We start from the raw sequence: 16,598 nt of genomic DNA on the forward strand, positions 1-16,598 counted from the left end.
GGTGTTTAAGAACTTCAAAAGCATATAATTAAATTCAGTGGATATGAGAAATCATTCTTACCTATGAAAGGATTTCAACATGACTTCTACACAATGCACTTTGATAAGCTGGTTCAATTTCTATGAAACACTATTAAGCGACATATTTTTAAAAATGTCTCAACCCACACATTTTATCACTCAGCCTAACCTTCTTTTAGTAAGGTTTTAATTAGTGTTAATTTTAATTAGTCTTTGTTTAGTAAATGTTCTGCCAACTCACTCCAGCCTTTATGTTGAAGGCTTTAGGATATTAGCAACATTGGCTGATTCCCAATCTGTTTCATGTCTCCCACGAGTGACACAATTTCACTTTTCCTTTTTTACTAAAATTTGCTGGGCCCTACCATCTAGTCTCTGCCCAGTTTATGACACATTCAGAAATTATCTAGTTAATCTCATGCTAATTAAAACTACTCTGCAGCTGGGTATTTTTTTTATTTTAAAGATTGGTACCTGAGCTAACAACTGTTGCAAATCTTTTTTCTTTCTGCTTTTTCTCCCCAAATCCCCCCAGTATACAGTTGTGTATTTTAGTTGTGGGTCCTTCTAGGTGTAGTACATGGGACACCGCCTCAACATGGCCTGATGAGTTGTGCCATGTCCGCGCGCAGCGACATGATTTAGATCTAAACCAGCGAAACCCTGGGCCGCCGCAGCGGAGCACGTGAACTTAACCACTCGGCCACGGGCGGCCCCCGAAGCTGGCTATTAAACAGACTACAAGGCAGATCTTGTGAACGAAAGTTTTATTTACACACCGTATCTAGAAGCAGATACATAAATTCTTATACAATTAATTTCCAAAAATGTGCAAGAAATTACTGTAATTTGTTTACAAACCGAAACACATATTAAAATCAAAGGACTTTGGATAATTCATTCTGTGGTGTTCTCAGTACAAATGGTACACACCTGATTTGAAACATACAGAAAAAGTGTAAACTACAGCAATTTGGATTGCAAGTATTAATTTCATGGCACTCCAACGACTATAAAATGTCATTAACCGAACATGTATACTTAATACAAAATTCTGTAAGAATTTTTCATCATCTCTGGATGTAGAGTTTGGATCACTTTTCAGAAACAGCAACTACACATTCGCCACATTATATCTGATTAATAAAAAGGATGTTTATAAAAAACTTTCTTTACAGGATTAAAAAAGTATTAAAAGAAACCAGATTTGTGATTACTAGCGTACCAATACTTCATTTTAGAATTTTAAAGTTTGTATGGAACTGGCGATTGTTCCTTATTAGAGTTTTCAACAAAACTTGTCTATTGCTGGTAGTGTGATTTCATTTTCAAATTAAGACCTCACATCCAATGAAAAGCCATTAAGTTTTAAAATATTATTTTGAATCATTCATAAAGCAATTATCTCTCATATACAATGTGAAATGTACAATGATTAAAACTGGCATTTCTGAAAGCATTGTTAAGATATTTAGACCTGTAGCACTAGCAGAGACATTATATATAACCTATTTAAGATTTTAGTAACTTTTATCCTGTTTCAATAATACTGGCTCAGAAATTATAATGTATACTTTGTTTTATTTCCTAAACGCCAACGATTTAGCCTTTGGCACATGATTTTCTTCAACAGCAAGATGGCTGCCCTGTGTAGCTGGTTTCCTTAAAAACTATTTTTAGTTCTATGATCATTTCCTGTGATATAATATTTTTGACCTTCGAAATTTTCAGATTATTGCACCAAGCAGAAAGAGAACAGTTTTCCTTTGAAAGAGAAAGAGTGACACATTTTTCAAGTACTTTCTATGCTTTATTATTTATAAAAATGCATAATAGTGTCCTAGTAAGCCTGAAAATAGCTTCTGGCTTCCATCATGTTTTGTGATGAAATATTTGATAAAATCAACTCTGATTCATTTATTATGGCAAAAGGATACAGTTTTCCTGTTTTTCTTGCCTTGAGCTCAGATTTTTAGAAGCACATATTTAAAACTCACTTACAGATTATGTCCATGTCATCTAAGCCACTATTCAATAGAATTCAGAAATTTACCCAAATTGTACCTAGACCAAACTACAGGATGAAGATTTTCTCTCTTTTCCCCTTTCCATTTTCACCCAGACTGTTGTAGTCTCCTATAAGGCCAATCTTCCACATTACGTTGTGTTGCCTATGCCAAATGGAGCTCTCTACAAAAAAGCAGGAAATACTACAATACTGCTCACTTTGTTTGTAAATAATTTCTTGGCAAATACTTTTACTTTTACCATATGCTATCAGACCTTAGCAATTTCAAATTGAATTAGAATAGGGCATTTTACTTTTAAAGTATTTTATATTACGAATATACAAAAGCACATAAAATTGGCTGAATTAGAACAGTATCAAGACTTGCCCCTCCATAAAAACAGAAAATACAATTTTAAAAACACTTAGATGAAAATCAGAATAACCTTAACTTGAAACTAAATGGCTAGATCTTAAACACATGGTATCATGGGGAAAACGTGGGGAACAGGCTATAGCGACATGGTAAGACGGGATTCAGGGCAGTCCAAAGACCTCTGTGCACCATGACCTCACAAAGAGTACATGTAAATGCTTCTAGAAACACGGAGAAGCCACTTCAACATTTATTATTAATACACAGTGACTCTGTGACGACACCTGCCATCTAATATAGATGCACAGGGACTTTTAACTCACCCTAGATATATTTTAAATTGTTTAAAAATAAATAGTTTTGCAAAAAAATAGTTTAAATGTCTTGCATTACTTTGATAAGTTTACAACTCTGTAATAGTTCTTAATCCAAATAGCTTATAGTGAATACTTAAATTATATTATTACAGTATACTCCATATGCCATCTTAGTAGGTGAAAACATATCAGAAAATGAAAGAGGAGTCTTTGTGACAAGGTACAATCAACATCCCACCAAAATTAAGTACCTTTCCCCCTTTAAGTCAAAATACCATAACATGATATGGCATTGTGCCTTTTCTTGGTAATTCTCAGTTCTGACCCTAAAAAAAACAGAGAAAAACACGGGAACACTGATATGTCTGAATGTAACTAATTTTGACCTAAGACCTTACTCTTGTTTTTAAATGGAGGTAAGAGATAGGAAAACTGAGCTGCAAAGGAAGAAATGTCTTAAATTACCTCTTTCATCTGTGATGGAAACATTTCCCTTTAAAGTTGTGTAGCTGGAAACATTTTCTGGTTGGGGTAATCCCAAAACTACACTAAAGAACAGTGCAGTGAGTAAACACTGCATTCAAAATAACTAAAAAGTTCTTAGCGAATCCCCCCCAAGGACTGACTCAAAAAGATACTAATGATGCCAATTTACTTAAGACTTAGCTAAATTAAAAAGAAACAAATAGAAAGCCTATTTTTAAATGGAAGTATATATGGTAGGCAATAAGACTTCCATATACATGATATGATTTTAATATTTTTCTTACACGATGCTCCACAATTTCCACAATTTTTCAACTAAAGTAATCGGGTTTTTCTGGGTTTTTGTTTTTGTTTTTTTAGTAGGGGGAAGGAAGGGTCGAATCTAGCACATCCTAACAGTGACTACATAAAGAATTATATAAATCCAACTTTAAAATCATGTTGTCTTTCTATTCAAATCAATTTAAAACTTAGATAAACTTCAATGTTGCAAGAGAATCTAGTCCACTTATGAAAATCAGTTCTACAAGTTCACCCAAGAAAAAACACTGACTAAGCTAAAGAAATCACAGATAAAACATTTTACCAAAGAAAAGTACAGATAACACAAAAAAATTGCTATCACAGGAAACTATGATCATCTAGTATTTCTTTAATAATAGTTCTAGTTCCATAGGTCTTTACATGTTATGCCAATTTTTACCAGAGTTTAATGACGGAAAAGGCAACAATTTCTAAACTGATGGTATTCATTTCTTTATGATTTTTTAATGTAAGGCCATTTATTAAAATAGACAAACCACAAGATGAAAATGAAAGCAACAGAAAAATTCAACTTTACATAACCAAAAAAACAGCACAACTTTAAAAATAATTTAGAAATGAGTGTTGTAAAAGATACAATGCAGATTTGCATTCCATTACCCAAGATTATGTTGATTCATAATTCTAAATAAATCTTTCTAAAGTATGAGATTACAAATCATTTTCAGTGTATGCGTAAATTCTGTGTTTTATCATAAGGGTACGTTTACCCAACACTATCTTTGAAAATGGGCCATTTAAAGAGACATAACAATTTTCACTCTAAGTTTCATTCAACTTTACTTAGGGTTGAATACACATGAAATGTGCTTTTAATGCATAAAAATCACAGTGGATAGCAGCAAAGGACTTGGGGAGGGGGGGTTAAGGAGAATCTGATAATTCACATTGTGATTATTCTGCACATTGATGAAAGATAATGCACACTTCTAAAACCTCAAGACTTCTCTTTTTAAAAAACCAAAATAAACCCAAGACACCTTGCCAACACTTCCCCACCCCTAAACAAACTGATTACTCTTTTACACATAAAACTGAAATAGTATGGCAGCAAAAGAACTGATAGCAATTAAAGTTTGTAAACTGTTATTTCAATCTCTTTTTCTTATTCCCAAAGTGCAAGATGCAGGGTTCTCATCATCTTTCAGTAGTGCTTCTCCTGTAAATAATCCTTCATTTTGTTTGGCAAAGGCAGTTTCTGAATCAAGTCTATTCTGGTGTACTGACGTATGACAAACCGACACAGGTACTGCAGGGAGCGCACCTGCATGAACCGCGACACGGGATGGGTCAGCCTGACGGGGTACGTCGCAGAGCCAGGCAACCGAGACCTTGAATAACAAAAAGCTCCATTTTCAGAGTCCCTGATTGAATGCTCAATTAGATCAACTATAGACGTATGTCCTTCCACATCTGGTTGTTCATAAAAGCTAAACCTACCGTTTGAGTGTTCAATTCTAGTGTGAAGTGTTTTGCCATGGGAGCGAAAGCTCAAGCTTAAAAGATAACGGTCATCAGAACTATCCCGAACAAGAAAAGAACCATCTGGCACATTCGCTAGCTTCCCTTCTGCCTCCCAGCGTGTGATTGGTCCCCAGTACCATCCTTGCTTTGCAAGTTTTTTCAGCTCCTCAGTAAGGCTTGTCACAACCATGGGACCACTACTCTGCACTGAGTCATAAACTCTTGCAACCCCAGGGGCAGAGTTAGGATCAAAATTCAAATGACAGCGCATACTTTCAGCCACGTGGGCATCCGCGCCAGTGAGCCCACTGAAGTTCCTTTGGATTTGATTAGTCTGCATTGGAGGTAGCAATGGTGAGAGTGGAGGGACGTCATCATGACTTGCTCTTGGGCTCTGCAACATGACTCCCGTGGTGCCAATCAACAAGCCATTCACCGACTGATCCACAAAGATCTCCTGGGCCACGACTAGGTCCTGGTCCACCTGATTCTCGTCTTCAGAGAAGGAGTTCCCTCCCACTTGAGGAGGGACTGCAGAGACTTCCATGGGAGAAGAACTGTCCAGACAATAGCTACGTGATCCTTCCAAAGGGTACATCCCCTCATCTAAAGGCACAGTATACTGAATGTAGTCCTGAGGCATAAGTCCAATAACTACAGGCACATGTTCATCAAGGTGAAGATGCAAGTCTCCATTCTGAGATTCCGAACTCTTCAGGGAGCTACTTTGTTCTTGGCACACAGTTTCAGACTGAAGGTCGTGAAAATCCTTCCGAACACCATTCAGTGCTGGGCTTGGACTGGACGAGTGAACCAAGGCTTTGACTCTCACCTCCATTTTGATACATGTCTCCTCAGAGTTGGTAGGTCGAAGAGGCCACGGCGTGGGGCTGTAGTGATGGTTGCGGAGGGAAGTGGACCTCATCGGCCTTTGAGCTCTCACATCTTTAAAGACGATGGGTGCTGAGGAGGAGGAGAAGGTGTCCTCATCGGCAGAGCTCCCAGAGGCCGTGCTGCCCTTGCCTTTCTGCTTCTGTTTGGCAGAGAGCCGTCTTTTTAACGTACCCATGAGGCTTTCACTTTTGGATCTATTTTTGCCACCTTTTTCATCTTCACTGTTGATATCACAGCTTGCCATATCTTTACCATAGCAGCTACCAAATAAGGAATCATCTTTTCCAAAATCACTTGCTAGTGATGGTTGTTGTACTACCATGAAATCCGTTTCTTCTTTACTTTTATTCAAGTTGAAAGACTTCCGGAAGGTTTTAAGACTAATTTTCTTCATTATGACTAGTTACCTAATCCAAGGGGATCAATTTCTCTCTGAAATATTATTCTCAAACATCTGGAGAGGCTGCAATGCTGCATCTATGTACTTTTCCAGCTTCATTTACCCTTTGGAGCCATTTTCTAAAATAAAAAATAAATTAAAAAAAAGTCATATTAAAATGCATTTCCACAAAAGTTTTATCTTACTCAGTTTTAACCCTTTAGCTTCTGAACAAGGACACCTGAGTATCTTCATAGGAAGGTAAGCTCCATTAGGACAGGATTTTTTCCGTCTCACCCAGCAGAGTCGTAGATCACTGCCTGCTACATAACCAGCATTTGAGAAATCTTTGGTAATGCTCCAAGAACAAACTCTAACCTCCCTCTTTTCTTTCTCCACTTTGCTTTGGTTTTCTCCTTAATGATGGGTCAGCGCTCCTGTCTTTCCTGCCTCCTCCAGCAGACCCACACTCCTCTTCAGCACCAATGCACACCGCTCCCTGACTCTGCCCAGCACGAGTCTGTGTCCCCCAGACAGCGAACACTCAATAAAGAGGCACCACATCAAACTCGAGGAATAACGAACCTGGGTGATTCCTCAACAACTTATACATGTTTTTAAATATTTAAACATCTGTAAAATAAATAAAAAGAATTGCATAATCTGTGATAAATTATCTGTAAAAAGTCTAAAAATGTCCCTCTATACCCAAGAGCTCCTTGAGCCCATCCACCTCCCCATTCCCAGTGCCCAGCACAGACGAAAGAGAAGCTGAATGCTCGCATCTTGAAACACTCCCACCTCTAGGGCACACCCGTACAAACTAGATATGTCTAGTGTAGGTCTATGTGGAAGAAGATTATGAAGCATACTTCCAGAATTATTATTTCTTCCTCTTTTTTCTGTAATTTCCCATGGCAAATTTTTACTTCTGTATCCAAAAATATACTTTCTAAACTTCTTTGTATACTGTTTCATCACTGAAATGATAGGATTTCAATTCTGCAAAGACTTTCTGAACATCATTTCATACAAAAGAATTCTGACACCCAAAGTCATATTAATTGATCACAGTAACAACTGCTTTGCAAAGACATTGTTTAACCTATGCATAATGTTTCATTTCCTCTATGGCCAAGTTCTGCAGTTTCTGCAACCATCAAAGTATAGTGCCATAACAAGATGATTAGCTTTGAGAAAAATGCTAATAAAACTGAGAGCAAGATTTGATCTCTCCACCCATAAGTTTAGCACCACTCAGTTTCCCGGCAACAGCCTAAGTAAGCGTGATGACATTCATTAATTCACTGGGCATTTACTAAGCCCCTACTACATACCAGCACTGTGTGGTAATGTGCACATCCTAACAACTGTAACACAAACCCATTAGTACTATAGCAATTAACACATGGTGGGAGTTGAGAGAGAGCTTCCAAATGTTTACTTTAGTTCTAGATAGGATTTAGTTACTGTGCAGATAGAATCTGCATGAAATCATTTTTAGTAAAAACTACTCAGATCAGACAACCTATTAGGGGATCAGCGATATCACCCCCATAAAGGAAGAAGCAATTTTAAAAGTCTTACTGTCACATACTATGTTTTTGAGCAAGTTGTAAAAAATAAGTACAAATATTTGGGCACCAGTTACTTTTTTTTTGAGGAAGATTAGCCCTGAGCTAACACCTGCTGCCAATCCTCTTTTTGCTGAGGAAGACTAGCCCTGAGCTAACATCCACGCCCATCTTCCTCTACTTTATATGTGGGATGCCTGCCACAGCATGGCTTGCCAAGCAGTGCCATGTCCGCACCCAGGATTCGAACCAGCCAACCCCAGGCCACTGAAGCGGAACGTGCAAATTTAACCACTGAGCCGCCAGGCCAGCCCCAAGGCACCAGTTACTTTTAAACATTATATTAAGTTATATATTAGATGAACTCACTATCCAAGTAGCATTATCTTCTACCTAAGTTTAAAGATGTAATATTTAAGTTATTAACATTTTTGTTTTGTTTTGTATGGCCATCCACAAACATGAAATAGATAATATAGTGACAATATACTTTAGCTGGCAAGTCACTCCTTTTGAGTAGACAGGATCCCAATATCTAATCTCTTGACAAGAATAAGAATCCACGCACTCTGTTTGTGATGGGTACATTTGTAAATGTAAAACCATCACACAATGGAATTTAGATATTTTGTTGATATATGATTAAGATGAATTTCTACCTTCCATTAGAAAGCAGCTGTTATGAAATATAAGTAAAGTAAAACAATCTATGTATATGGGAATAACAATATGTATAAAATCATGTTGAAATTTTTAAAAGTCAACAAGAAAAAGAATCAACAGAAACAGGAGACAATATCCTGTATCATAGTAATAAATAAATAGTAAGTAAAAATGAGCAAAGTGCCTTTTTGGTAAAAATCTGTTAAAAAGTAAACGTGTTTGCATCATGTGAGCCCAATCTCTGGGCCTTGTGGATGAGCAAGTCCGAGCCCGGCCACTGTACCCTAGACCCCAACAAACTATGTAACTCCCATGTGGCTATTCCTGAAGCTGTCAAGCAATGACTTACCATAACTTACCACACTTAGCATTTACATATTCACTTCATATCAATTTGCCTTTCTACAGAAATATTTTAAGAAGGCGAAAAGATCTTCATGAAAATCTGCACATTCCATGTTCATACTCCTTCAGAATAGGATGAAGTTTTTTAAATGTTTGAAAGTCAGTTATAAATTCTGCTGCAGCTAAACGATATGCCAGACTAATATAAAATAATTTTAAAATATTACAAAAGTGCACCATGGAAATATGTGTAGAAATTTCTATAAATAAAGAAACAGTATCACACACAAAAGCAGACCCATGTGTGTATGGAAACCTGACATATGAAAGAAGGCAAACCAATGGGAAAAGGACAGTATTTAATTGATGGTACTAAGACAATTGGTTATAAATCTGGAAAAATAATAACATTGGATTCCACACCTCACAATGTCAATGAAAATAAATTATAAGTAGATTAAAGATCTAATTGTGAAAATCTAAGTTTAGTTAGAATAAAATATAAGACTTTGAGATAAGAATAAAATTTCTTAAACAGGGTACAAAAGATAAAGAATAAAACTTCAGTTCAAAAGACACCACAAAGGGACTGAGATCTCATCTGTCAAATTCTTTTGTGAACGTAAGAAAAGCAGGACAACCTAAGTATACCAAAAGGTCCTTAACTTCTCTTAATCAGAGAGAACTTTTACGTACAATCGTTCATAGTAGTAGAAAGCTCATTTATTCGTCTTAACAGGCTGAAAATGGCGACCCGAAGACTAACAAAACCTCCCTGTGTTAAGTGATAATTTTCTGGCTCACTAGCAATGAATCCAATTCTGTGCACAAAAAAAACTGGTGTCAATTTCACAGAGATTAAGAAAACTTAATTACCAAAATCCATAAGACAAAAAGATGTGAATTCAAGAGAAAACAAACATGTTTAGCCCCAATAACAGAGATATTGCAAAGAAAGTATTGTTTACAATAATAACAAAAAATCAAATTCTTAATAAACTAGATCAATGGATCAACATCCAGAAGGGCTTATATATGATCTGTCTGGAGTGTTACCCCAAGATCTCTCAAACCCAAGCACAGAAATCAACCTCAAGCTTGACCTGGAGGGTCAGGCCCAGCTAAGGTTCTAGGAATGGTGTAAATGTCAGGTCATTTTCTATCCTAATCACCAAGGCTTTCGTTTTTCTACCTCTGTGCCTGGCTTATGCTATTCCCTCCTCCTGAAAAATGTTCTCCTCCTCTTTCCTAATCTATCTTTCAGGGAATTCCTTAAAAAAATATACTTCTTTCTAAAATCTGCTCTGATCATCCAGCCAGAAGGGAGTTCTCTCTCCCTTCTCTGGACTCAGAAGACTCAATTTGTACTCCTTTAAGTATGTCACACAGTGACTTAGAATTGCTTCTGTTTTATCCATATCTTAGCTCCCCAGATTGTAATACTTGAAGTTAGAGACCATGTCTTTATTCATTTTTATATTCCTAACCAGGAACTACCATTAGATATTTAATATATATTGCTTAAATTCTTTGATACCAAGTAAATATTCCTTGACTATCAAGTAAATAAATGGACAGGAAAATCCACACTGTGCGAAACTGGCTAAATCTCCTCATCAAAATGAAGCAATCTCTCTCCCATAAAATCAAAGTCATTATTACAAATGATCAAGGATTTGGCAATTCCACCTAAAAAGGCCACATGGGAAACACCTACCTGCCTATCAGTTAGCAAACTCTACCACACAGACTCTGTTTCCATACTTTCACATGGTATGTGTTCAGGCATGTAAAGGGTCCAAGGAAATTCTACCAAATAAATACTGGTAAAGAGAAGGAAGTAAATGTATTAAACAATCCTCCCCACCCCAAATACTTAGTACCATGTATTTGCATAAGTACATCTAAAAAGAAAAATTATCTTTGATTTTGAAAAGTTGACGATGGGTAAAAAGTACAACAGCCACTGAATTATCTACATACGGACAATGCTGTCACCAGGATCTGAAAAAAATACTAGGTTGTACTAAGTATGTGAATGTTACAGTGGGTGCTACAGACTGTCCTTTCTGCTTGTAAGTTATTTTTCATAAAGCCCTCTACTGCCCCTTTTCCCCTCCACTGGTAAGATACTCTACTAGATTCAAGAGGATTTAAGATGTTTGATGCAAAACTAAGAGATGAAATCTGTGAGCTCCAAGACAGGGCAAAGAAACAGTGGGAAACAGCTGGACAGACACTATCTGATACAGCATTCTTACGCAGTCAACTCGGAACATGACCAATGACTAAAAGCTATAAATCAGACTAGACTGTAAATAAACACACAGGATAAGGGAAGGTATGGTGATTCCTAATTCTGCTTCCTAGTTCCACTCTAACCCGCTGCATGCCAGGGTGTGGGTAAAATGCATGAGCAGGTCTTAGCGGCTCTTTGAACCCCCTGAACTCATAGACCAAATATTTTGTCTATGTTCTTTTCTCTGTCCATTACTATCATCAGATCCTCAAAGGAGTCTTGACCCACAAAAAAGTGTGTCTTCACAGAAAACTTCGTAAGTGGGAAGAATGCACCTTGACGGTAACAAAGCCCTGTGGCCCTTGGCATCATGGTGCTCACTATTCCCTGGGAGAGGCCATCTGGGCAGGGCAGACACGACACAGGTAAACCAAGAAGGGCATGATAATTAGTAATTGGAACAGACACCATGAAGGAAAGGGAGGCGATCAGAGAATACTGGGGTTTCTACTTTAGATTCCATGAACACGTAAGACCCCTCCAAGCCCTCTCTGACAGGCCAGTATTTAGGCCAAGGCTGGAATAAAGAGAATAAGCCAGTCACACAAAGGAAGGCTGAAGTGAGAACAACTTTCTAGACTGAGGGAAAGGGTACGTGTAAAGGCCCTGAGATGGGAAACTGTAGATGCAAACAGAGAAGCCCAATGTGCCTAAAGTCTAGGGCGTGAAGGCAGAGTGGGGCACCAGTTGGCCACATCAAGGTATCTGGGTGTGATTCTAAGTGCAACGAGAAGAATTAAAAGGTTTTGAATATCAACATGGTCTAGTTTATACATGCACATCCCAGTTTTGAGCCCACACATCATCCTATCTGACACACATACACAAACCTACTAGGAATGTAAACACAAACCTACCAGGAATGTAACTTTGATGACAAAAAAGAAAAAGAAAAAACCCAGGGGGTCTCAAATTGCCTTATCTAAAAAACAGATGGACCATAAAATCATCCTATTAGGTAAAGTTCGTAATGAAATGTAAGATGTTGAAACAATCACTTGGAACCATGTGTAGCTCCAGGAGGGGACTTTCAAGTCTCCCCAGTAGACCACGTGCCTAGTAAATTTCTGTGAACAATGGCTGGACTGAGCGAATCCTGTTCTGAGACTGAGAGCAAGCCTCTTCTCCTTCTCACACGCACTCTGGTCTTTCTCAAGTCCGATCCTCAAACGGCAGGAAGAGTAAAATGCGAAACAGCTTTCCACTTCACTCAGTCAAAGACATAAGTCTTTGCAGCGGTCTGTAAGGCCCTACATGACGTGACTCCTATCTTCACACTATTCTCCCCCTGCCCTCTCCACTGCCTCCTTGATGCTCTGAGGGTACTACAAACGTGCTGCCATTTAGGGCCTTGTGCTGGCTGCAAACATGACACATGAATCTCCCCATTTCCTTCTGGCCTCCGCTCAATGGTCACCTTCGCAATGAGACCTCCCTTGACCACGCCATTTAAGCTGCAACCCAAACCCTCTCACTGTGTTGTATTATTTTTCCTAGCATACAATAGAACCTTCTTATTACGTTCTTTGCCTTTCCCCCCCTCTTTACGTTAAAGAACATAACTTAACGAAGGCAGGGATTTTACCTCTGTCTTCTTCACTGTTGTCTCCCAAGAGTCTAGGACCACGCCAAGGCGTAGCAGGTGCTCCGTACCAAGAGTAAGTGGACGGTAGACATGCAAACCTACTCCGGCACAGTGATCGGACACCGACCCACTTTCGCCTCCCTCACTCCCCACCTCAAGCCATAATTTACCATTACTGAGGATAAAGTCACAAAACTCCTTAACATGGTTAATAAGGTCCTACAGGGGCTGGTCATTCTTCACTTGGTGATTTCTGGTCTAGTCACACTGAAAGCATTCGTATTCACCATATCCTTGCTCAAGAGAGAACTTTTTAATGTACTGCCCCTTTGATTGAAACGTTTTTTTCCCTCTCCTCTTTGACTAAGTGCTTCACACCTAAGCTCATCTGTCAGTTCCTCAGGGAACCGTACCCTGCTCCTCCTGACTGGGTGAAATCCCCCAATTACAGGATCTCAGAATACTGCATCCCTCTCCTGCCTGGAATTTTCATCTGGGATGGATACTTAAATCTGTCTGTATAATTATTTGATTAATGCCTATCACCCAAGCACACTAAAATCTCCATGAAAGCAGAGACTATGTCAATTTTTTCTCAACACTTTAGACCCAGCATCTAGCTCATACCTGGCCCAAATGCAGCACTCAATAAATATTTGTTCAATGAACACCAAGTGAAATGAATGAGAACACTGCTCCACAATGACGGCAACTTGATGCATATAATTGCCCGACAGCAGGATCAGTGACTGATTCTGAGGCGATATGCATTCACGCTTGAATTAACCTCGTTAAATTTAGGGTTCAAGTGGTTCTGCTCCCCACTATCACAACCATTTCATAGAAAACAAGAGACTGACAACCACAGTAAAACTACTTGGGCGTCATCTACCTGCTAATTAATCCTTTCTCAACTACCAATCCATATGCAACTCAATACTAACATTAAATAAACAAAATTCAATCCTAGACATTAGAAACTATAAAAAGTTCTATTAGGCCATACGGTCTTTTATCTCTTCTCTTCATTTTCTAGGCAAAGATTACTCTGGAATTTTTAAGAGTATCAGTTTTTCTGTTTGCACTTCCAAAAATATATGCCATCTTTTTATAGGATTGCCATCTGTCTCATCATGCCTAAGTAAATGTTCTGAATTAGTTACTGCTTTTCTAATTGTAAAATTTTAAGTTTACACATACACTTGAAAATGTGTATAAAGGTTCAAGGAAAAAGGTTTTAGACATGAATACTTTATCCATATGGGCAGAAGACAACATCTTCAAATACTTTCACAATCTCTTTTTTTTTTTTTTTTGGTGAGAAAGATTGACCAGCAGCTAACATCTGTGCCAATCTTTGTCTATTTTTTGTGTGTGGGACACCGCCACAGCATGGCTTGATGAGCAGTGCGTAGGTCTGTGTCCAGGATCCAAATCCATGAACCCCAGGCCACCAAAGTGGAGTACACAAATTTAACCACTATACCACCTGGCTGGCCCCTTCACAACCTCTTTTTTAAGAAATGATTGGAGGTAGTCATGCCTGTCCTTGTAACAACTAAAAAAAATATAACAGACAACATCGGAAAACTACTTAACCTTCAATGAACAAAACAGTTTTATCATTGCCATTTTACAAGTGAGGAAACTAGGTCTCAGTCACATTAAACTTGCCAACAAAGTTAAATAGTTTGCCACCAGGAAATAGCAGATCCAGAATTTGAACCTGGCTGCTGACATGGGAGCTTGTTCTTCCCCTATAATAAGCTGCCCGGCCAGTCAGTCTAGTGCTTACGTCTGTGGTTCCCAAACTTTCTGGTCTAAAGGCCTCTTCATCCTCTTAAAGTCTACTGAAAATCACAAAAAGCTTTGTCTATGTGGGTTATAGTATTGAAATTCACCCTATGAGACATTAAAACAGATTTAAAAATATTTATTAATTCATTGCAAAATGACAATATACTCAATATATGTTAACATAAATAACATTTTCATGAAAACCGAATACACTTCCTCAACCAATAAAAATTCAGTTAGAAAAGTGGCACTGTTTTACATTATTGTAAATCTTTTCTGTCCGACTGAAGACAGCTGGGCACTCACGTCTGCATCTGCATTCGATCTGTTACAACATGTTGTCTCAGTTAAAGTGTGAGAGGAAATCCAGCCTCCTGCAGACGTAAACACAGCTGGAAAAGGGGGAGATATTTTATTTGATAACTTTTTCACATAACTGGATTTTCTCCTTGTGATACTATACAAAAAATCAACAAGTGATAGTTTCTTAAAAGTCAGTTGCACTGTAAAATCTGAAACCATCTCAAGAATTTTTTACTCTACTGCATCATATTTCATTGGTCTAGCTTGCATTCTGAATGAATCTTTTATCCATGCAGGATTTTGTATCCTGTATTATTTATTTCATTATACAGTATCAAAAATTACATTTGTTAAGATCACTACTTATCTCATCAGAAAAGTCTATAAGCATTGGGAAGCAGCTAAGCTAACAGAGGCAGATAGAAGTTTTCCACAATTCTAATTTTTGCTTGAAAGCTTGAATTTATCATTGGCAACAATACTGTCAGTAAGTAATAGGTTTACTGTGGTCAATTATGAGAAAACATGTACTAAAAACCCACGTTGAAAAACCATAGTCTGTCAATTGTTCTTTTAGGTAAAAGTGGGGTTTTGTGAAAAAGCAGCTATCTTAGCCAGTGGCTCCAACCACGGCACATGCACTTCCTCGAGACAACTTCCTTTCTTCAGTTTGCGGTAGAAGGAGCTTTCTACACACTTCCACTTCACCATAAAAATTCGGAAAAGATTTGTAGTCAGGGTCAAGGTTTAATAAAATCAGCAGCTGGCCCTGTGGCCTAGTGGTCAAGTTCAGTGTGCTCTGCTTTGGCAGCCCAAATTCAGTTCCCGAACACAGACCTACACCACCCCTCGGTGCCCAAAATGAGGTGGTGATCCACATATAAAAAATAGAGGAAGACTGGCACAGATGTTAGCTCAGGGCCAATCTTCCTCAAGCAAAAAGAGGAAGACTGGCAACAGATGTCAGCTCAGAGTAAATCTTCCACAGCAAAAAAAATAATAATAATAATAATTTTTACTGCTTCATCAATGACATTCTTAAATGTAACTGGAATTTCATTTTCCTACAAGTACTTGGAGGTAAATAACATGACTTCTATGAAAGTTTAATACTATTACAGTTGGTGCGACTGCCTTGTTTGTGGTAAGGCACCATCAATTTTATCCACCATTGCTTTTGCATCCTCCGTGAAAACAGCAAATAATGTTTTAGCATTATTATGAAAAGGGATTCACAGACCACACTCTGAGAAGTGTTAGCTTAAACCACCTGTGAAGACAGTTTAAAAGGACAAAGAGAAAAACTTTTAATATAAGCAAAACATCCATACAGAACGCTAGGAAGATAAGGAGTTTCCCCTTGTAACTCTCTGCACTAGGGGTTGAACCGTCAGTTTCCAGGCACGCCTTGGTTCATGCTCTTACATTTCCATTTCAGTTCCTTGGATTCTGCTCTACTCTTCCTGAATCTGTCAGTATACTACTTGCCATTACCTTCATAAAAAAGGAAAAATAAAGAACAGATACTAAAGAGTCTCCAGAAAGGGAGAAGTAGAAAGGAGGGAAAGGAATAGACCATATGATAAAAAACAAAATAAAGGCCATGGCCAATATAACATGAAATATGATGGAATTTAGGTTCCAATGTTTGTTAAGCCAATAAATATGAATGAGACAAACTCAACTATTAGAAGAAAAAGATTTTCAGATATAGTTTTTAAAAATCCAGTCATATGTTATATGAAACAACACACTAAAACCAA

General features: G+C 37.9%; 1 protein-coding gene across 3 annotated transcripts in view; it reads right to left on the reverse strand.

Moving 5' to 3' along the window:
* Positions 1–771: 771 nt before the first annotated feature.
* SOCS6 (suppressor of cytokine signaling 6) overlaps positions 772–16,598 on the reverse strand; it is a 40,095-nt gene continuing 24,268 nt past the window's right edge. For all 3 annotated transcript variants that reach the window (XM_046671715.1, XM_046671714.1, XM_046671713.1), the window contains exon 3: positions 772–6,409. In XM_046671715.1, the coding sequence (XP_046527671.1) occupies positions 4,677–6,284 (1,608 nt within the window). In that variant the 5' untranslated portion in view covers positions 6,285–6,409 and the 3' untranslated portion in view covers positions 772–4,676. The remainder of the gene's footprint in view (positions 6,410–16,598) is intronic.

Source organism: Equus quagga, chromosome 9 (genome assembly GCF_021613505.1).
Source record: "Equus quagga isolate Etosha38 chromosome 9, UCLA_HA_Equagga_1.0, whole genome shotgun sequence".
Lineage (NCBI taxonomy): Eukaryota > Metazoa > Chordata > Mammalia > Perissodactyla > Equidae > Equus > Equus quagga.